Source organism: Rutidosis leptorrhynchoides, chromosome 5 (assembly GCF_046630445.1).
Source record: "Rutidosis leptorrhynchoides isolate AG116_Rl617_1_P2 chromosome 5, CSIRO_AGI_Rlap_v1, whole genome shotgun sequence".
In the NCBI taxonomy this organism is placed as follows: Eukaryota; Viridiplantae; Streptophyta; class Magnoliopsida; order Asterales; family Asteraceae; genus Rutidosis; species Rutidosis leptorrhynchoides.
This window is the reverse complement of record NC_092337.1, coordinates 431,962,944-431,986,430: the sequence shown is the minus strand read 5'-3', so window position 1 is coordinate 431,986,430 and position 23,487 is coordinate 431,962,944. Positions and strand designations below refer to the sequence as shown.

Below are 23,487 nucleotides of genomic sequence, written 5' to 3'. Positions count from 1 at the left end.
GATAGCTTCTTGTAGACAAATGTATGATCTAAAATTTTCGATTGTGATATTAAATTGCATTCAATCACCTACAACTGTGTGTTGTCATAAATATGTAGATAACTGCATTGAAATCCATGTATAGTTATCAATGCAGAACAAATTGAATCATTTGGTAACTAGTACAACTGTACTATATTGAGCAAATGCTTTCAATTGAAATAGTATGGCCATAGAAAGAATAATCTAAGTAATTTAATTGCACAACCATAAACCATATACTCCAGTCATTATCATTACCATTACCATTTCAACAATTTAAATAAAAAGAATAAAATAAATAACACACACCATATAAACATCAACAAGAAAAAAAAAGCCAGCTTTATCATTAAAAGAAAATAAAATTTTATTACCAAATTTACCAAGGCATACATTATAAGGTTTTTAAACCCTCTGTATACAATATGCCTTATATAAGTAACTTAACCTCTATACAAACTTCCAAAGTAAACCAGTCAAAACCGATTCACAGCCCTAAACATAACGCCTATGTACACACTTCAGCATAATTAAACCATCAAACCGGCCGATCCATCATTAACAACCTTATCAACAAAGTTCGCCGAATCTTTCTGGTAACAGAAACATTTCGTCTTCTCTTTATTGTTCAAAACATCCCAGAAAAAATCAGTCAAAACCGATTCGTAGCCAGGCAATTTCGCAAACCCAGGGAAATAATTAATATCCACAACCAGGTACCTATTTCCAACCTTAGTATCCCTAATCACATCGAAATTAAATAAATTCAATTTCATCGCGTTTCGCAGCCCTTTCGCGATATCAGTTATCAACCTCATTGGAGGCATTTCGACATCTTCTAAAACCTTATAATACATCTGATCATTATTTACATTGCATTTTATATTCGAAACCTGACAAAACGATAACGAACCACGTAAACTTTTCAACTTCTCATCAGTTATGTCCTCTAACGACTTCCGTTTTACACATTTCACATACTCGCCAACCACGTACACTTTGAAAATCACACCACCATGATTCACAAACTCCTGTAGCACAGTAGGTGCTTTCAGTTTGTTCAAACCTTCATTATCGAAAACTAACCGCATTTTATGCGAATCCACACTTCCGTCAACAACTAACGGTTTCGCAATCACCGGAAACTTCAATCCTTCATTTCTCACCGTGGATTCATTCAGCTTTTCAATTTCGTAAATCGCCGTTTGTTTAGGTATTCCAAACGACGCCGTATGGCTAGGATTCACCTCAATTTCAGAAACAGATTCTAGCATTGAAATACGATTGCATAATCGTTGAATTGCGTCAGGCGAATCGATTACGAGAGCGTTAGGGTTTCGAATTGAGTATTCGTCGAGCTGTTTCCGCCAATCATCACCGTTCAATTTGTGAATCACGCAATCGAAGGGTCCTTGTTCCACCAGTGGTTTATCAGTATCGATTTTGATTAAGTCGATACCACGTCGTTTTGCTAAATTTAGCAATGAAAGCTGAATGAAGCTTTGTTGTTTCTTCTGTAACAAGGCGTAACCTACGCTGTATCGCTTCCTAATTACTTCCTCCATTGTTTAATCACAAAATTAAAGCTTCTATTTTACTTATTAATTTTTTTTAAAAAAAATTGAAATTAAACGGAATTTGTTGATATATAAATACAGATATATGGGTGAGTGTATGTATGTATGTGTTGAGAATGAGAGTGTAGGTTGGTGAAATTGGGGTATATATAGTGTTTGAGAAGGTGAGTTAACTAAGTAGAATTAAATTTAACAGATGGGATTTAATTAAGTAGTGACGTAAGTCAACTATAATGACTCTGGCCCCACAGAAAGTCAAGTGTTAACTTGACTACCGTTTTATCATGGATGGTGTTTCTTGTTCTAATTTTGGCAAAATTTTATTTTAACTTAGAATCGTACTTAAATAAAAAAAAATTTATCTAATAGAACTAGAACGAGATAGTGTATGCGTTGCTGCGAAAAATGGTATCCTTTGTATTTTTATAATTACCATTCGCAAATCTACTAGTGATACAAATCTTTTATTAAATGAAATGTAAAAAACAGAACACTAAAGTTTATAAAATTAAGGTGAAACAAATTGTACATAAAAAGCATTATCATTTTTAAAGATGTTATGGTAATAGTTTTGCTTTACATCACGTCGATGATTAGTACAAATAATTCTAATAATATAATACTTATGTTTATAATAATAATAATAATAATAACAATAATATTGATATAGTTATTATAAATAATAATTTATAATAAAATAAAAAGTGGTTGAAAGTGGCCGCCTACATATCAATGTCATTGTTAAACTTAAACGACCAAATTACTAGCGAGAAATAGTATATATGTATAAAAATACTAATATAATTATGTTTATAATAATAATAATAATAATAATAATAATATTAATATAGTTATTATGATTAATAATTAATAATAAAATAAAGTGGTTGATAGTGGCCGCCTATATAGCAATGTCATTGTTAAACTCAAACGACCAAATTACTGAGTAACAGTATACATGTATAAATGTATAATAGTGTGATTGGTAGTTTAACTTAATTTATTAAACACTTTTGATAGGATAAGTTTTTAAGAGACTATCTAAATTTTTTATTTTTTTTTTTGGAATATAATTTAAGAGAAAACAGAAATGATATGTTCACATAATTTCTATAAAATTTAGTTTACAAAAGATGTGGTTAAATAAATGAGATGAAAAAAGCGAATTTTGAGAAAGAAATAATTACTCATTCTGTCTTAAAAAAATTGTCCACCTTTATATTTTCGTTTGTCCAAAAATTATTTTCTCTTTCTCTAAATAATGATTAAATATTATTAAAGTTTCAATTATGTTCTGTTAATTTTGAAAAATATATCAATTAATGTATTAGTTACTCTTTATAACTATATTAAATGAAATTTAAATTATATAATTCGTTATTATATCTTAAATTTAACAAAAAGTCAATCATAAATGTTTTTTTTTTTTTTTTTTGGAAAGGGAAAATATTAAATTTAATCGGTTAATACTATGTAACTTTCGTTTTGTATAACTTTTCTTGTAAATTTATTGTGTTTCATGTGAAATATAAATCATAAAATCATAATTAATATATATAATTTGACTTATTTGAGTTTAACAAATACTCCGTACAATATATAGTTTTAGTAGAAGTAGTGAAGCTTTTTTCGAAAATCAATGGGATCATATTAAAACTCGAATGTTACAACATAGCAAGCATACCGACAGCGGTATGGACAAAACAACAACGACATATAGTTGTAGAGGGAGCAACAATATACATATCGAGTCCGAAATCAAACGAAATTACAAGACACGAACAAGGACCTAAAACAAAATATATGACACGTAGGAAAGGGGGTTAGTGAGCCATGTACCCCAATCGATCTTCACACGATTCACACGAGCGGGTATCCATTCGTACGATTTCAATCGTATATCCATTAGCGCATTAGGACCGGTACAACTTTTGTTTGAAAAAACTTTGAGATTCAGTTTCTCCATAAATAATAAGCGGTCGTCCATTCCAAAGCTTGTCATATTTTACAACCTATCCAAGTCATATTTTGATTATTTTTTCCCCGGAATGCTTCATTAACACTTAGATTCGAGACCGAACCCAATCTCCACCATTAGAAGTAGTGAAGCTTAACTTAGGGTAAGACATAAGTTAGTAAAAAAATTAATGTAACTGCAACACTAAATCATCTTAAAATAGTGAGATTTTAATATATTCACAAACACTTCTATGTTCAACCCTACATAATTTTACACAAATGACGTCCTAAACAAAACTCGAACTCATAACTTTAAAGTCAGAAGGGTTCCTCGATACCGCTAGAACAAAGGCCCATTGATAAAACAAAACCTATGCCGAAGCCGGGGACCGACGTGACATGAGGGAGTACTACCATTATACTACTTCGACTTTTCTATATTAAAATAAAACATAAACAATATCTACTCCCAATATTTTAAATAGATAAATTATGTCCTTTCATTTACTGTTTAAATATTAGTAATTTATTAGTACTCGTTAAATATAAAGGAAAATATGTACTTCGTAGTAATTGCTGTATGTAAGATCCTTATAATAACTCCTCACCATTTACCAAACATATTTATTTTTTTGATCCAACTGGATACGTGTATTTCCTTCTCACTATCACATTCGTCATTCTTTTTTTAATTTTTTTTTACGTTTTCTATTTTGAAAAAGCGTTATGTAATGTAATCACAAGCCAGTTATACTTATCTACTTTACTCGCACCGACATATGACGTTAGTCGACTTTTATCACATGTATTCTCGTCTCACCTTGTGAAATAGAGAATGTTGTGCATGAAAACCATGAGTGAACACTGGGTTAATTAATTATCAACTATATATAGTAACTATGCATTAAGCCTATGCCTATTATATATGTGTATCTGTTACTTGATTGTCGTTTTATATATTTTAAACATTGTTGGAAATAAAAACTTTACATATCGTTTATTAAATGTTACAATCAACTTTGTTATATACAGTAAGTTCAAAAATTAGATGATTGTTTGGTCTTACTAATAGATCTCCATTTTAACTTAGTAATCAATTCAATAAGATGTAAACGATTAGTTGTAAAATTTAAAGAATTACAAGTGCCCAAATTTGATATTTGATATTTAACTATTAAATAAAACATAGACTCAATTAAATGGCATCAATGGCTCATCAATCCTTCCTTCTATGTTGCGGATCCTCCAAATCACGTTGGCATTGCCTAATGCACTTTCCATACATACGTGTAGCGTACGAATGCTATTTCTACTTACGAGGTTTGACTAATCGAGTTAGTTGGTGATAACTTTGTAGTCGCTTGATCGGTACTGTTATCCTCTCTATCCTGGCTTGAATTTTCAAGTTCTTATTCCCTCATTTGTATAAATGGTCTTCGTCGGCTTCCCTCAAAAATTATAGACTCCAATAAATTGTATCTCCATTCCATAAATGTATAGATATGCATAGGGCCTTATATATTGATATTCCATTAATAATAATAATTTTCTTGCTTTTTAGAAGAAAAAAAATGTAATATGTTCAAAAATTAGATGATTGTTTGGTCTTAGTAATAGATCTCCATTTTAACTTAATAATCAATTCAATAAGATGTAAATGATTAATTGTAAAATATAGAATTACAAGTGGCCAAATTTAATGTTTGATAATTAATTATTAAATAAATACATAGGCTCAATGAATTAAATGCAATTATTATTATTATTATTATTACTATCATACTAATAGCAACAAATTTTTTGCTCGTTTTACCTCCTACTAGATGTCGTTTTGGCTAACCAACGAACTCATAAAACTAATTTGGTATCAAACGTGAAAATAACTAATCTTATAAGGATATATGCTTTTCTGTATACTAAAAGATTTTCATTAGTTCGTCCATTCCCATCTCAAATAGTATGAATCTCATTCTTTTACCACTATTATCTAATATTTAATATTTATTTTTATAATTAATAACAATACCTATAATTTTATAATTATGAGAATGAGAATGAAAATTTATTTAGCTTTAAGAACTATGCTTAAGATTTTAAAACATACTTAATTATTTTAACTTGTAATTAATCACTACACTAACTTCATAGTAATCATTTCACTAACCACAATGTCTCATCATTTATGCATAGATTATTTCTTGCACACAATCTTTATAGCTATGTTTAGAAAACTCTAATTATAATAATTATAATTATAATTATAGTTATGTAACTGTTAAATTAAATCAAATTAATCTCTTGGTTTATAGATGAATAAGGGATTTTTAATTTTATTTGCACCCTAAAAAAGTTATTCTCCTTTTTAGGAATTTGTGTGTGTATATATGATTTTATATAACGTACCAATAATTCTTAAAGAATACGCTCTATAAATTATTTTATGCATAATTAAATAATATATTAATTTTTTTCTTGAACGCCAGTTCGAGATCACCCATGAAGACTAAACCACACACGAGTTTATCTCTCGCAGTTGCAAAACCTACCTCAACTGCTGCCCAGAAGGAAATCCGGCTCAATCCGAGGGCATGGGCGGTAAAACCCCCTCTCCCCACTGCCCATGTAATGCGATGTGCAAAACGTGGTTGGAATTCAAGAGTTAAGGGGCAACCTTGTGTGCAATGTTACACCTCACGGGAGTCGATCTCCTGACCTCTCGCTAAGAGAAGCAGACCACTACCACATGATCTGCAACATAAGGTTAAATAATGTATCAATCTAGTGAGTGAGTTGGTTATTAAAAATTAATGAAATAGTTATCACTAAGTTCAATAAAAAATATATATTCTAATTTCTCAAAGATAGCTCTTAAGACTAAGAGCACCAGGAGTCGTAAAAAATTCTCGCTGTTATCCAATTTTAACGGTGGCGACGGTGGGAATCCCCACACCGTGTCGACGTTAAATCACCGTCATCGGCCACCGTTACCAATTCGACGGTGATTGTGGCTCTTTTTTCTTCTTTTTTCTTTTTCTTTATTATTATTTCCTTATTTTTTTACTATTTAATTAATTTTGTTTGTGGTTGTTGACTTGTTGCAGATTCAAGATGAAGATGGAAAAAGATGAAGAAGATGGAAAACTGGACAAAAGTGATGAATTTTGCAGAGTTAAATGAATTATATACTAAAAGATAAAAAGATAAATACAAGTATTTAAAAATTAATTGAAAAATGAAATGGACAAAAGGGCTGGATTTTGGGCCATTAAAAATGGCAAAAAAAGGGCTGATTTTTTTTTAAAAAATGGGCCAATTTTTAAAAAAAAAATCACAATGACACTTATTTATATTTATATTATATTTTTGTTAGTTAAATAAATTAAATAATAAATAAAAGTATAAAAATAAATTAAATAATAATAATTAAATAATGATTTAACACTGAGATTTAACACTGAACGATTTCCCCTGTTTTGACCTCAGTGTTAAATCTAGTGTTAAATTTAACCTTGAGATTTAACACTGAACGACTCCTAGTGCTCTAAGAATTTTGCTAACGTCAGTTTTAAAGACTGTCATTAACATGGGGTAACGTCTAAATTTTCGATGTTCGAGGTTTACCTACTGTGAGGAACCAATGTGCACGTTCATAAGAAGATTTTCCGTTACCAAAAATAAATATAGCATTTAAAACAAGCAAAAAAAAAAAAAAAAAAAATTAAGTATGCGTTTAACTTTTAAATTTTTTTTTATTTAAAAGGTCAAAAATACCATGATAACATATGCTTGGAATTCAGTTGGGCCATGGCACTAGAACATTGGAGCTCACATTGGCTCTTGCTGGTGTCGGGCCAAATTTTGGAGCTAGCTTTGGCGTTAGCTTTGACATTAACTTTGGCTAACCGATACTAGTAGTCTCAGTACCCCAAATTGATGTAATGATATATCAACCTAATATAAACTTCTGATATCCAATTTTGCAATACAATAACAACAATAATACTTAATTAATCCTGTACATGCGAGGTAAATAATTATATATCTATATTATATATTATATATTATATTATTATTATTATTATATATATAATAACAAAGTCACTTTCATCTAGTTGGCAAAAAAAGAACCATTAGATGTAAATTTTACCTTTAATATCAGCCATTAGATCAATTGATTAGTCAACAATTGTATCTCTCCTCTTATTTTGACATTAAACTCCAAAAAGGGGAAATGATACTTCTAAATTGATATTTGATAGATCCACACCAATTTGATGTTAACTTCTCAAAATAACCTCAAATAATTTCAAACATAAAATTTGTGTAGGTTATCATTTAAGGGCATGTTAGTGAATTGAAGTGAATTTATCAAATTTGTGTTTGAAAATATCACTACCAAAAATACTCTTGAAAAAAATACTGTACACGGATTCTTACGAATGTATCCCCCAAAACCAATTAGGGTTCCCCACATAAAAATTTTACTTCTCCAGCAGCAATTAGCGTTCCCAGGCGATCAAATTGAATCTATATCCTTCTTCAGGAATCCTTACCAACAACAATTGAAACAACGTCGATTTCAATAACCTTGCATTGTTGGCTGCCGATTTAAACAACGCCTCCAACGCCGTTGGACATATGTATTCACTATAAAATGTTAGGGTTTTGATTGGAAGGTTTATGTATATATATAAATACGTGTTGATGTATACATATGTATTCACTAACTATATGTATGAATTGTCTTTTCATTTTAGTTGTTTGTATGCTTTTGTATTTTAAGGATATGAGTTTAGTTCCCCTAATTTGTTTGTCTAGAATGGTACGTTGTACTCACAAATGGTGGGTAGTTTATGTTACTATGAGGAGACCAAATTATGGTTACTATTTGATGCTCCTAATGCCTTTTTGAACCATCTGTTATGGTAGTATAACCACTGAACCAATTTATTTATTTGATTTTGTTATGTAGAGTTTTTGCCAATATCAAATACATTGGTGATCCAGATCTTATGCGAGTAGGTAGTACTCGGTGTTGCCACAATGCTCGAGCTTTTTTTTCTCATGTTTAATTTATAAAAACTTCTTCTAGATGCATGCTTATAGTTGATAAAAACTTCCCTCAGATATTTGTACATGTCATTATGGGTGGGTTTGGAAACTGCAATGGGTCTTGAAACTGCAACGGGTTTATATTCTTGAATATAATATAAACTGCAACGGGTCACCTATAGTATAAACGAGTTAACATGTTAGGTTTTGGTGTAACTGTTGTGCTGATTCTGATACACACAGTCAAGCTGCTTTAAATGTGGTTACAAATAATAGCACCGACCATACTATTCAGCACATAATGCATATAGGTGGTGGCAGCTAGGACAAATAAACTGTTACTTGTGTCCTTCAAGCTGCTTATAATGATTCAGAACGATTTATTGATTACAAGTATTCTGTATATATTTCTCATCAATCTTTTTTTCAGAAAAATATCCTTCAAAATATTGAGTTTTAGACACCAATCGTAGTTTTCACAAAACATGACAACATCTTGTTTTTAAAGTGATTTCTAAGAGTTATCACCTGCAACTTGTACTTTTACGATTACCGATAAACGGATTTGCAGGTACAAAGCCATAGAAGTGCATCTCCAGTTACCGAAATACGGCTTTCCAGTTGGTGAGTCATATAAAGTATTGCTGATGTCTATTTTGTGTACTGAGTTTGTCATTAAATACATCCACAAACTCGTATTGTTGCTAGACGTATATTTGGAAGGTTATGATTTATACGTTTTTCATTATGTATTGAATACTTTGATATTATTTTCAATTCATTTTGTACCATTAGTTTAATGAATAACGTATGTTTTTATGATGTACTGACTTTGCAGTTAAATCTTTACATAAGAGTAGCACTTTCTACAAAATGTCTCTTTTGACAGTTGAAATTACTAAGACGCACATTAGATAAGGTATCGACTCTTATAAATTTTAGCGGGTGACAGTGACTAGAAATAGATTTTTTACGGCTTTCAGCGATTTTGACCCACTCCGTTTTACCTACATATTATTCAATAGAGCCACTCAAGATGAAGTATAACCCAAATTAATCACTTCATATTTGTTGGTGTCATTTTGATAAAAAGGCACACGACACCAACAATATCTAAGTCTTTTAGTAAAAAGCAGCCATGATACTTCCTTATGATGTGGTAATTGCTGACAAGTTTGTCGCGGATGTGATTTTGTCAAAAGGTGTCCGATATTGATAACATGTTGTAAGTGCTTTAGGTTCACCAGTTCTTTATTGTTTTGATTTTAAGATGTTGTGTCGATTATTGATGTTCCGGTTGATATCAGTGTGATATAAGTCACATGAGAAAGCGATTTAATTTAAGTTGATATGGGGTAGAATAGTACGTGGGAACTAGAATAAGTAACTTTAGAGGATCTATCATCAGCTACAGTTGGCATAGTGGCTAAGTGGGTGAGTAGGGTAGATCGAGTGATAAATTAAAATGGATATTTTGATAGTGCAGGCTGAAACAGATTTGATTAGTGGTTTGAAACGATGTTGTTCATGGGTTAATCATAGAATATTGTTTTATTACTATGCACTCTATATATACTACAGTTGCAGGATTTTTCACTTATTTGTGTATTGTAAGATGTGGTGGTTTGAACAAAGTAGGGAAATTGTAATTGTAATAATACAACAAACTACACATAGACCATGTTTCATAATTTTAATCCATTTTCATACATATGTTCTTGACTCTCTTTAAAACTTTCATGAATTATCTCAGAACAACAACAACAACAACAACAGAACCCAATACCACAAAAGTGGTGTATGGGAGAGGTGAGATGTAGACAATCCTTCCCCTATCCAAGAATAAAGACAAGTCATTTCTCCACTCAGAGTGAAAACACTCTCAAAAGAAGAAGTTACAAAAGCTTTTATTCATAATCCCGCGAAGTCGCGGGTTGTAAACTAGTTAATAATTAATATTAATATAAATTTTATTATACATAATATTAATTAATATTTTTTTTGAACGGTGATTTTTTTTTGCATTAGTAGATCATTTCATTCAACGACCCTCATCATTTGCACGTAACACACACGTTCGGCCGGAAACCCGAACCCGATCGACGGTACCCGGGAACACATCCATTCGGGCAGTGTTTCTGGGTGGGGGTCCGTGAACGAATCCGGTAAAACCTCCCTATAGTATTTAGAAGAGTTTCTACTCGTAATATATAACCGACCACAAATCCACAATCATATCTTTATCAGTATTCCGTTTGACATTCTAATAAACTATATGGGCTATGAATATACTTTTGTACACAAAGTCAAGATAACTTATTTGTTGTATATAAATTAAAAAAGTAGAATATGTCGTAAAATGATTTAAAACCAAGCCTTTTATGATACGAACTGTAAGCACTTAACCACGAATATTTTTCAAGTTGTTTTAATTTTATCAATAATTTATATATGAAATGAAAATACTCGTTTGAGTTTGAAGTTAACTAATTTAACACTAATTATCTACTACTACATTCATGGTTTATTTGCCACATCTGTTAATAGGGCGTATGTTTTACAAATAAGTTTGAATGAAAAGTAAGGAAAATGTGTAACATATATTGTTTTATACGGAGTAATATTTATTATTTATAATATTATTATATTATTTGAAAATAAATAAATGGTTATCCATTGCTATCGAGTTGTGCTTAGAATATGATCGTAATTTTGCTTAATTTGTTTAGGTTGGATGTGGATGTTTGTGGTTTGGATGTGTTTGATTGTTTTGTGGTTATTCTAGTTTTAGCTCAGATTGAGTTAGCTAGGTTTTAGGGCCGTCAAGATTGTTTACTTATTTCGAGCTTTAACGGCCGTTAATTCTTTAAATCGGTTTATAGAATATTTCAATTATTGATGAAAGTATTATAATTTTAATATTAATCGTTATTTTATTTTAGTAATAACAAAAGAAGAAAAAAAGTATAACAAACATCCAAAATCCAATCCCAAACCCATGTAAGAAAAACCTGACCACCCCCAAAAACATAAAAACACGAGGTTACAAGGTAATACAGAGTATTCTTTAGCACGTTTTCGTTACAAATTTACACATTGTTCTTTTATATTGACAAGTGGATAAGTGTTCTTGTATGCAAAAGTTGTTGAAATATAAATAGAATAAGTTATATGTCACATTACATTTACGAGAAACCTGTCACCTCAAATCAAGGCTTGAAACAGATTGTAAAGTAAATAAAAGAAATCAACGTTTTGCTTATTTTTTTTTTCTTTTTAAACAACAGTTTGAGATCACCCAATCACCCAATCATGAATGTCTACTTCAAATTTTAAAGCATATTTACAGGGAAATCTAAGATTGAAAGAAAAAAAAACTATACAAACAAATTTTACATAAAAATAACATGAATGTCTTAATCACCCAATCATGTTAGTTTTCAATTTGTTATTTTTCTCTATCCGTGTAATTGGTACACATTATTTTCTGTTAGTTTATATATATAAATGATAATCGATTATATATGTTATAAATTAATAAAATAATAATGAAAAATTACCTTCTTGGTTTTGTTGGCCAGATTTTTGAAGTAGCATACAGAGATGAGGTGATGAAGTATTTTGTTGTATTTAGGATCTAAATGGGCTTCAGATGACTTATAATTGGGCCAATATAATTGGATATGTAAATGGGTTTTTATACAAGAAATTTTGTCAAAACATTAACTGTAAAATAGGCTTGACGAGTGGGATTAAGATCACGAGTTGTTGCGGCAATAAATTTGCGAATTGCGATATATTTGTTTTCATATAACGTGTTACATGTTACATATGTAAAAGGACTAAAAGCCATCAATATCATAAAATTTATTATATTCATTTATTTTAAAATTAGGATTAAGATATATAATTAAATACATGTTTGATTTGACATATAACTTTAAATAAAAATATTGACGTATTAAAATATAAATCTAACTTACTTATCTTTGGTGTATCTAAGAACTTTGTGATTATAATGTGAATTACTCAAATTCAATTATATGTTTTCTATCATACTTGTCTTTACTACAGTACATTTGTAAATAAGATTACTCTAATCTGTCATTAAATATTTACCACATTTTCTTTATTCTTTCTACGTAAACAAGACTCCAGAATACATAACTAAATAAAGGGTTGACCATGAAATCAAGCAGATGATACAATTACACATCATTAATAGTTTGACTTGCAGCATCAGAAGTCAACTTATTTACTTCCAGGTTCAAACTTTAAACTAGCAACTACAAACTCTACAACAACAATTTCACATTAAACCTTCACAAACTTTCTAAACATAGCACCTGAACTTCTCCATTAACGGTGAATTCGGAGAAGACAACAATTATTCACAAGCAACCACAAACGCGAAGAATGGCAATTTCGTAAATATTTCCTACTCGATGACCACTTTTTGAATCTCTTTGGTTACGTTTTTAACGAATGCATCTCTGATACAGCAGCAAGCCCCTGCAACATTCTTAGTATCTCAGTTGGGTCTTCAAGAAAGTATCTGGCTTTACTCGGTTTTCTACCAACTGTGCATGCAAAGATTTCGGCTACCGGGGACAGAGACGGGCCCGCCACTGCTCTCGTAATCGCCTCGAACATGTCCTCGTCTGACCTGTCATCCCCTACGCAAAGCACGAAATCTGGTAGCATTCCTCTTTCTTGCATTATCGTCAGCAGCCGGTCTGCAACAATCCCTTTGTTGATCCCCTGTTTCAACAAAAATGTTACTTTGACTTTTATGGTCAAACTGACTTATGTAACTATAAGTTGAAAATATAGTTTTAACCCTCAGTCTTAATTCTATTGTCCCAGACAAAAAACACGCAGTTTACGGACATGTCATTACCACGTGTATTTTTTGTTTACTTTACAGTTTTACCCCTTAATTTTTAGGGATGGCGCCCGCGGGCAATGGACGCGGATCCTATATATCCACGACCAGCCAGTCAGGATTTTTTTCTGCCCGTCGGGCTTCGTGTACCCACCAGCGGGTAAAAATTTTCGCCCATGCACGTAATCCGCGGATACCCGTGACCAAAATTTTCGCCTATGTCCGTGACCCGCGGGTAATAAGAAATATACAACTTGGTTAAGAATACTTTCATTCAATTCGTGTTATTGTTCTAATCAAGCCTCTAACTTCTGTAAACTCTAACCATCTAATTGTTGTACATTACTAGTTTGGGTTATGTTTGACCATGTCGCTATAGTGATCTATAATGGGTCATATATGAATCTTTTTAATGAGTATATACTATATTATACTATACTATACACTATATATATAATAACTGGTTGGCTTATCCATATATAATTAATACAACTTGTTTGCTATAAAAAAATCTAAGGAAAGTAACAAGACAATAAAAGTAAAAATTATAATTTAAGTAAGATTAAAATTTTGTTAATTGCTTATATATGTATTATTTTATAGTGATTTATTATACTATTATATTACAAGTAAAATATACTGTATTCAAATTTAATATTTGTATGTGTATAACCGCGGCTAAATTGATAAAAGCCTAAAAAGTAATGCGAATCGGGTTTTACCCGCGACAGGTAGTACATATCTGCGACCCGCTCGCGACCCGTTTGCAGGTACATCTGTTTACCCGTACCCGTGCCTGTGAGTAGGATTTCATGGTTTTACCCGGTCATCACAGATCACAGGTAAGATACCCGCGGGTCATGGATTTTTTCTCGCCCATTGCCATCCCTACTTTTAATCTACATTTTTATCTTGCATGTATATATCAAGGGTAGTAAAGAACTTTACCTCTTTGTTTTTACTCTTTATCTAATTTATGTTATGGAAGTTGACAATTAATTTGAGTACCAAAAAGGAATAGTGGACTACAGATTTGGGACGGAGGGATAAGAGTATAGTATTAATGTTCAAACTAGAGAAGACGATAGAGTACTAACTTGTGGTTTAACTTCAACGATGTTTTGACCACTCTTGACCGTAACGGGTTCATTAGCAAGCACACTTTCCAAATGATCCAAAAGCTCCTTAGCTTGACATGAACCGAAGTCTGGATCAGCATATTGATAGTTCCAAACGAGTCCAGTCTCTTTCATCTCTATCGTTGAACCATCTGTTGTTTCAGTATACAACCTCATTACCGGTTCTGCAATCTGTTTCCAGCTAAAATCCGGCACCACAACACACGTTTCCCATTCCGCTTCCTTATTTTCTCTACCCAACAAAAAAAAACATATGTCAAATAGTCATGTAATGAAAATAATAGATGACAAAATGGACTGGGTAGGTAATGGGTCAAAAGTCAAACAGGTCAAATTTGGTTAAGTTTTAGTTAACTCCTTGTTCAGATAACCTGAACAGGAAAACCTTATTAGTTTTAGTTAGAGTTTTAAGGTTCCGCCTCCAACCCATTAGACAATAGAGATGAATGAAATTCAAATCGGCCCAACAATAAGTAAATGGGCCGAGATGACAAAATGGACAGGGTAGGTAATGGGTCAAAAGTCAAACAAGTAAAGTTTAGTTAAGTTTTAGTTAACTCCTTATTCGGGGTAACCTGAACAAAGAAAACCTTATATGTTTTGGTTAGAGTTTTAAGTTTCCGCCTTAACCCATTAGAGATGAACATAAGTTAAATCGGCCCACCAATAAGTAAATGGGTCAAGATTGACACATCACCAAACTCAATCAAATTTGTACCTTAGGAAGTAACCATGTTCAGCTGCAACACACAACTTTTCACAAGGCGAAAACCAATCAGTTAACGTAACTCGATCTTTCCCGCTTACAATAAAAACAACATTTCTCGGGTCTCGACACAAACTATTAACGATTCCAATAACTTCTGAATTCGGGCTAGTACTAATCGAATTCTGCTGTGTCATAGTACCATCATAATCCAACAAAATGGCACGTTTTTTCGTCCGCTTATAAGCCGACACAATATGTTCAATCGAAAGTTTCCGAAAATCCGGATCCAACGCAATAACCCTGAACCCTAATCCAAACCCGATACCCCAACATTTCCTCCTCACATGATCCCGACACGATCTTTCTAAATCTTGCCAAAAACTACGAGCCCAATACGCAACATCATGTGTACTAACATACCTATAATGTTTTTCATGCCTCATTTGTTTTTCACCTTCCGCAACAACCAAAGCCGAATCCATCGCTTCAGCTACCGCATCGATGTTCCACGGGTTGACCCGTATGGCCCCACTTAAAGACGGTGAGCACCCGATAAATTCCGACACAACTAACATACTCTTTTTGGGTATCGATGGGTTTAACCTTAACGTCTCATCGAGCTTAGTGTTCGATTGTCTCGATATAATATACTCGTACGGAATCAAATTCATCCCGTCTCGTACGGCCGTAACAAGACAACACTCGGAGACCACGTAATACGCGATCCGCTCGTAAAATTGAAGCGGGTTATCGATCAAGATAACGGGCTCGTAACCTTGTCGACCGAATTTGCGGTTAATCCGTTCACGAGTTGTATGAGTCTCCGACTGAACTTCAAGAACGTCCCGCCCTCGACCTCTTGCGGGATTCGCGATTTGGACCAAAACGACCTTACCTCTCTTTTCGGGATGCTGAGTCAGCAAATTCTCGAACGCTAAAAGTTTCAAGCTTATGCCTTTAAAGATGTCCATGTCATCAACCCCGAGTAAAACCGTTTGACCTCGAAACTTATCTCGTAACTCTGCAACTTTGGACTCGGTTTCAGGTAAATCAAGAACGTTTCGAAGTTGCTTTAAATGAATCCCGACGGGTAGAATCTTGATGCTGACTGTACGTCCGTAGTATTCTAGCCCGATATAACCTCGTTTAGATTGATAAGATAAACCAAGCATTCTACTACAACACGAAAGGAAATGGCGTGCGTAATCAAAAGTATGGAACCCGATAAGATCCGAATTCAAAAATGCGCGTAAAAGCTCGTCTCTTATCGGAAGTGTTCGGTAAATCTCGGAAGACGGAAACGGGCTATGGAGAAAAAACCCGAGTTTGACCCGATTAAACCGTTTCCTTAAAAAAGTAGGCAAAACCATCAAATGATAATCATGTACCCAAACAAAGTCATCATCTGGACTAATAACTTCCATCACTTTATCAGCAAAGATTTTGTTGACCGAAACGTACGCTTGCCATAAAGACCGGTCAAACCGGCCACCAAGATCGGGTGATAACGGTAACATGTAATGAAACAATGGCCATAAGTGTTGTTTACAAAACCCGTGATAAAATTTGGTAAAAAGCTCGTTGGGTATAAACGCGGGGACACATTTAAAGTTTTCGAGCAAATGTTGTGCCACGTCATCTTGATCTTTCGGGTCGATTTCTTCTTTCAAAGAACCGACATACAAGATTTCTACATCTTCACCGAGCCCATCTCGAAGTTGTAAAAGAAGGGAGTCTTCGTCCCAACTAAAGGCCCAACTTCCATCGGGTCGGGTTTCGACCCGAATAGGAAGTTGGTTTCCTACTATGATCATCCGTTCTTGAACGACGGATGACGGGGCGTCTGAACTAAAACCTTCGTCGTCAAGCTCCGATAACACCCCGGGCACAGTTGCCACCCGGGATAGTTTTTTCGGGGCTCGACTAAAACCTGATGATGGTAATGGTACGTCACCAGAAGCAAGTTCGAACAAATTTGTGTAAGACCTCGACATCATTATCGATGAATTCGACCCAAGATAGATCTTCAATTCACAAGGCTTCCTTTTCCAAGCTCAATTTAACTGATAAAAAACACACATCATCATATAGTATGAGATTATTATAACAAAATATGCATCATACATTTCATTTAAATTACCAACAAATTGAACAAACATACTCAAAAAAAAAGTTCCCAGAAATTAATAAATTCAAGTAAAGAAACTGATATTACTAGATTTTGACATCTAACCATAAATAAACCTTAAGTAATATAAAAATATTTACATGCATCTGAGTTGAAGAACACTTAACAAAGTTTCAAGATCCATATATGATACCTTTAATTCAAGTTTAAAATTTTCCAGGCTTATAAATCTGATAGATTTATTGGAACCCATTTTATAGATTATATTTCTTAATATACATGAACTTCAAATCAGAATAAAAATTATGGGAACCCATTTGTATTGCTTACAGCAAAAAAATGAAGTTACTTGTGTCAACATGTATGAAACAGAAACCCTAAAACAGTAAAACAGCATCAAGTATATGAGCAAAACAGATTATATTTTAACAGTAAAAGTAATAAAAATAAATATTAATGAATAAATCAAAAATGTTACACTAAAAAGATAGAAAAAAACCTGGAAAGTTAGCTCAAAGTCCTGCCATTTTTCAGTGAATTGAAGTGAAGATTCCAAATTAGCTGCAACTGAAAAAGATGGAAGCTTGATAGTGAAACAGAACCCACAAAATAAATTAGAAATAGAAAATAAATATTTTTATTAAGGAAAAAAGTAGATTAGATTAGTGGTAGTGATGACAGAAGAGAAAAGTTTACCCTTTGATTAAAGCAAGAATTAGAAAAAATATGATGAAAATATGAAAGATTCCTCTTTTAATTATAAACAACTTATTAAAGATTCCTCACATAAACACAGTACAGTAGAGTACTTTTTACCACTATTTATCCACCAATGGTACAATCATCAATTACTCTAGAGAACAACTTTTGGTGTTGTCATTCTGATGGTGCTAAATGGTGACTAACATACATGTTTTGATGAATAAAGTAAAAAGGTTAAAAATGTTATTCCGATGCCATTTTATATTTTTTATTATTAAAATTAATAATCAATAAACAATTCCGATTTAATACTCTCTCGGTACCATCTTAATAGTACAATATTTTTTTTTACTGTCTCAAATTAATATTTCACTTTCATAAGTAGATAAGAATATTAAGGTATATTTTCTTTATGCCCTTGACTTTTGCATATAAGACAAAAATATAAGTAAAAAATAAGGAGTAAAACTGTAAAACAAAGAAAAAATACACGTGATAGTTATTTTTTCTTAAATTGTGTATTTTTTATCTGTAAACTATTAATATAGAAGTACTAGTTTCCACATTAAATACAAATAATTTTAATAATGTGATCACCATGTTGTACTTTTTACTCACAATTGTTTGTTTACCATTATTATTTTTATTCATTTTAGAAGTTAATTATTAATATTAATATGAGACATTTTGAAAAGAAAAATACTTTATTAAATTGGAACGAGGGAGTATATATTGATATATTTTTTTGTATATTGTATAGAAAGCTATAGATACCTTTATGATGATGATGCTGAAAGTGAGAGCTGCGCACTCACTCATTCACACTGGTGTTTATATATTTAATTTCATATAATGGCATTAATTTAATTAAATATTCAATTCAAAGTTTCGTATTCAAGTTGAAGGAAAAGAAATTGTAAAATGAATAGGTTTCACGAATTACCGAATCATAATCAATTTTTAAAACATAAATTAAAAATTCAAAAGAATTTCTTATGAAATTATTCTAATGTGAAAGATAATTATAATAATAATAAGAAGCAGGTGGTCAGCCGCGCGTTGCGGCGGCCACTGCTCCGATACATACATAAAATTTTTTATAGTATATAACTATATATTTAAAAAATATATATAGTTTAGCGTTAATGAACCTAACATAACCCAAGAGACAATAATGTGGTGCAACATACCAAACACTTCTTACAACTCTTACAATCGTAAAATCATTATCTAAAAAAGAATATAATAAAAAAATTAGCATAAAACTAATGTATATAGGAAAAATAAATAAACCTTCCAAACTGTATTATCAATAATAGTAGCCCAATTATGTATTTTGACCATATGTGCCAGTGCAGTGGCGGAACCAGCATGGGGCGGGGGGCAGATGCCCCCAGTCAATTTGCAATTTTTAGTGTAAAAATTTTGGGTTTTTCGATTTTGCCTCAAGTGAAAAAAAAATTTTGCCCCAAAACCTCCGTATTTTGCCCCAAAACCTCCGTATTTTGCCCCAAAACCTTCATATTTTGCCTAAAAACCTTCACATTTTGCTCAAAAATCACCATATTTTTCCCCAAAACCTCTATATTTTACCCAAAAAAAATTGATACGCTTTAAAAAAAATTTCGCCCCGGGTGAAAAAAATTCCTGTTTTCGCCACTGTGCCAGTGCCAACAACATTGTTGAAAATTCATAGTAAATACAACATTTTCTGTTATCATAAACATTGTTTATTAATTTAACTATAATTACTCCGTATTTATTTATATCGAAAGAGATGGCAAGTATGTCAGTAATGATGCAAAAATGGGCTTTCGAGCCGGCCCGTTTAGAAAAAAACCCTAGTCATAGCTACATATACACCGCATTTTTTAAATAGCCGCTACTGATCTCAACTCCTAATCTCTTTTTCTGCCTTAATTTTCACTATTATTTTTATTTTTACTAATTATCTTCTAAAATAATAAAAATGAAATTTCATTTACTAATCAATTAATCATTCATCGTCATCTTTGGTTTATTCTATGATCATCATCATCGTCCATCGTCATCTTCGTTGGCTTAAGATACATCATTTTCATTTTTATCGTCGGCATCATCCATCATTTAGAAGCTTTCAAGTCACATCATACGGTAGTCTGAAGAATGTTCAAAATTAAAGGTTTTAGTACAATTTTATTTATTTTATTTTTTTGTATTTTAGTAAGAAATTAAAAAGGTTTTAGTAAAGTTGTATTTATTTGTTGCTTATGTGTTTTAATTACATTTTCATGGTTGACCTAGGTTTTTTTTTCTTCAGATCTGAGTGGTGGTAGTCGTTGCTGACGATGCTTTGTTTCCTGAAGTGGCTTCTGAATGTGACTTCTGGTGGTAATATAAAGAAAAAATTGTACTTAAACTTCTACTAAATAGAAAAGGATAACACATAGTAACATTTTGAGTTTGGTTATTGATTTGTTGTGTTTGTGTTTGATTATTTGTTTGGAGTTGTGTATGAGTTTGGTTGTTGATTAATAAAAATAAAAAATCTGTTGATGAAACAGTTGCACTGCGTGCTTTATAAGGTGTACTACTATATGTGGTGAACATAAACAATATCTATCTAAATGTGTTAAAAAGACTAAAATACCCTTTTAAGTAATATTATTTTTTTTTTTGAAAAGCAAGCAAAAAACTTTTATTCATATATCGGGGAGTTACAAAGCCCTATACAATTTAATGAGTCCGAATATGAAAACTATACACATTCATGAACGAGGAGGCCATAGACACCAGGACTTGAGACATCAAGCTGGGAAGAGGCAACCAGACAGTACCGCACTTGCGATGACAAAGTCGGTTGACGCTCCCCATTTAACCAAGTGAAAATGGACAACCAAGTCAAGAATGATCTAACGACTAGGACTATATAAAGGACATATTTTCTGTGATATTATATTGCTGTGAATAGTAAAAACATATTTTCTATCGATTATATATATAATAATAATAATAATAATTATAATAATAATTAATAATAATAATAATATTAATAATAATAATAATAATATAATAATAATAATTAGACGATAGATTATCATAATAGTAATGATTAATAAATAATAATTATTAATAATTAATATTAATTCACTCTTTATATACTTAAAAACATGCATAATTGTGTAGTTTTAGTTCATTTGTATCGTATTTTTGAGTTTACGTTCACACTACAATTGGTCCTTTAAATTTGCCTCATTTTACACAACAGCCCCTCAAATTTACACTTTTTAGGAGTAGAAATAGAAAGTGTAAATATATAATTTTATTAAAATAAAAGAAACTAATTCCGCCCAGATTTATAACGGGCCCTATCTTCTCGCTTGGTGCCAGTTAAATTTTTCCGAGACGACCGTTCAACTCGAAAAAATCTCACGAACCCAACGTGACTAACTATACGCGAAACGGACGCTTCTCAAAAAACGCTTAATACAACGATAACCCGTATCTTTTTGTTCGGCGCAAGTTAAATTTTTCCGATAGCACCGTTACACTCGAAAAATTTGTATGAACAAAACGAAACTAACTACGCTCGAAACGCACACTTTTTAAAAAACGCTTAAGACAACGACATCTAAAACGGCGCTTAAGACATGAGCCGTTTTCCCCTCTGTAAATACACAACGCTACGTTAAATATGAATTCACATGACGAAAGCCTCCGCCGCATCCCACGTGCCGGATCCATACTAGTTAATAATTAATAGTAATAATAATGATAATAAAATAATAATAATAAAATCAATTAATTAATAGAAAAAGACAGTTAGCTCCACCATGATGTTACTGTACTCTGTGTACTGTACCCAATAAGTCTTAAGTTTCTTTGGTCCAAGATAATGATTACTAATTTGTTTTTTTTGCTTTGTAGTCCCTCCCGTCCACGGTCTATTTTTCATTATTCTTTTTTAGAATGTTTCAAATTAATTATTCACTTTTATAAATGAAAAAGAATAATATAATAAAGTTCTTTTATATCTCTACTTTATATATTTAAGACAAAAATATAGGTAAAGAGTAAGGGGTAAGACTGGAAAATGAACTACAAAATACACGTGACAGATATTTTTTCTTAAACTGTGTGTTTTTTGTCTCGGTACAATAAATATGGGATGGAGGGAGTAGTATTTTATTTGTGTAAAAGACATTGTGCTTTTTTTTTTTCAAAAACAAGTACTCCGTAATTAAATTAAAATAGATCTGAAGATCTACTTGAGATACAATTGACTGAAAACGAATAACGTTAAATTGAAATTTCTTGCGAACTTTTGAGATATCTATTGACTTACACCTTAGTGCGTGGTAAAATACGTTGACTTAATACACAAGCAAACATTGCACAAACCACTCTAATTACACCCGTTGGACAAAACAAGCACGTGAAACACACTATCCGAGACCCATAAATCTTTAGTTCAGCAAAGCCGACTAATAACATCTACGAAAATTTAAAAAAAAATGATTAACACACTGCAAACCATATTCGAAATCGGGAGTAGAAATCAACCAAACTACACTTATAAAAACTGGAACACCACCAAAGTCATAATACTAACAATATGTAACAAATATGAGGAAGAACGGTTGAAAAAAATCAACGTTGCCACCAAAAAAATTTGTCTGCTGTGTATTTATCGTAACAGCATAATAGTTATGTATTCTGTGATAGAATTTAACATATTATTGAGTATTTATTTTTAAAGGATTATATATTAGAAAGTTACTCAAGTATATCATTTTATTTATATAGTGCTTTTGTAGTTCACTCAAATTTATTTTTTGTTTCAGACATGTCAAATGTGACTAAAATTATCTTAAAATTGTGAAAGAATGTACATAGTCCTAAATTTAGAGAAAACTTAAATAATAGAAATGGTGTTGCTTTAGAAATTTAAATGTATCAACATTTTTTCAAATTTATTGTGAATTTGACATATTTTAATCAACATATGAATTTAATTGACGAAAAAAATTGTTTTTAAACATAGGTGACTCATTAATACAAATGTAAAGTTATGTGACTCCAACTTTTAAACCCTATGTTTTTTTATTACTCCATAGTAAGTAGTACATGAGCGAAAACCCGTATTTTACCTAATTAGCCCGTTAACTTCTTACCTCGTTAGATATGTGAACGGCTTCTTTATATCTTGAACGGTATATATAGTGGGGAATTTAGAATCGTAATTCAATGAGGTCCTAAATCTTTTTTCTGATAACGTACTTAAACGAAATATTGAATGTGTCGGGCCGGGTCGGATTGTATCGGGTCAAAACAAA

At 31.8% G+C, this 23,487-nt stretch overlaps 2 protein-coding genes across 2 annotated transcripts; both read right to left on the bottom strand.

Annotated features, from left to right (window-relative positions):
• Positions 1-551: 551 nt before the first annotated feature.
• LOC139850064 (inositol-tetrakisphosphate 1-kinase 1-like) lies at positions 552-1,586 on the bottom strand. Its single transcript, XM_071839659.1, has one exon. It carries the CDS (start codon positions 1,584-1,586, stop codon positions 552-554), a length of 1,035 nt encoding a protein of 344 aa, XP_071695760.1.
• An 11,146-nt stretch (positions 1,587-12,732) lies between these two features.
• LOC139848005 (alpha,alpha-trehalose-phosphate synthase [UDP-forming] 5-like) lies at positions 12,733-18,072 on the bottom strand. The gene is made up of 4 exons (XM_071837743.1): positions 17,970-18,072; positions 15,352-17,405; positions 14,592-14,865; positions 12,733-13,370 (listed from the first exon to the last, which is right to left on the bottom strand). Exons 2-4 carry the CDS (start codon positions 17,337-17,339, stop codon positions 13,080-13,082), a joined length of 2,553 nt encoding a protein of 850 aa, XP_071693844.1. The 5' UTR covers positions 17,340-17,405; positions 17,970-18,072; the 3' UTR covers positions 12,733-13,079.
• Between the last annotated feature and the right edge of the window lie 5,415 nt (positions 18,073-23,487).

Bases quoted from the DNA above. Each gene is read 5' to 3' on its own strand.
- LOC139848005 (XM_071837743.1), bottom strand. From the start codon at position 17,339: ATGATGTCGAGGTCTTACACAAATTTGTTCGAACTTGCTTCTGGTGAC. The intron at 14,866-15,351 runs GTACAAATTTGA...TTTGTTGGGTAG, and splicing joins GAACATGGTTACTTCCTAAG to AGAAAATAAGGAAGCGGAAT. The intron at 13,371-14,591 runs GTTAGTACTCTA...TTGTTGAAACAG, and splicing joins TCGTTGAAGTTAAACCACAA to GGGATCAACAAAGGGATTGT.
- LOC139850064 (XM_071839659.1), bottom strand. From the start codon at position 1,586: ATGGAGGAAGTAATTAGGAAGCGATACAGCGTAGGTTACGCCTTGTTA.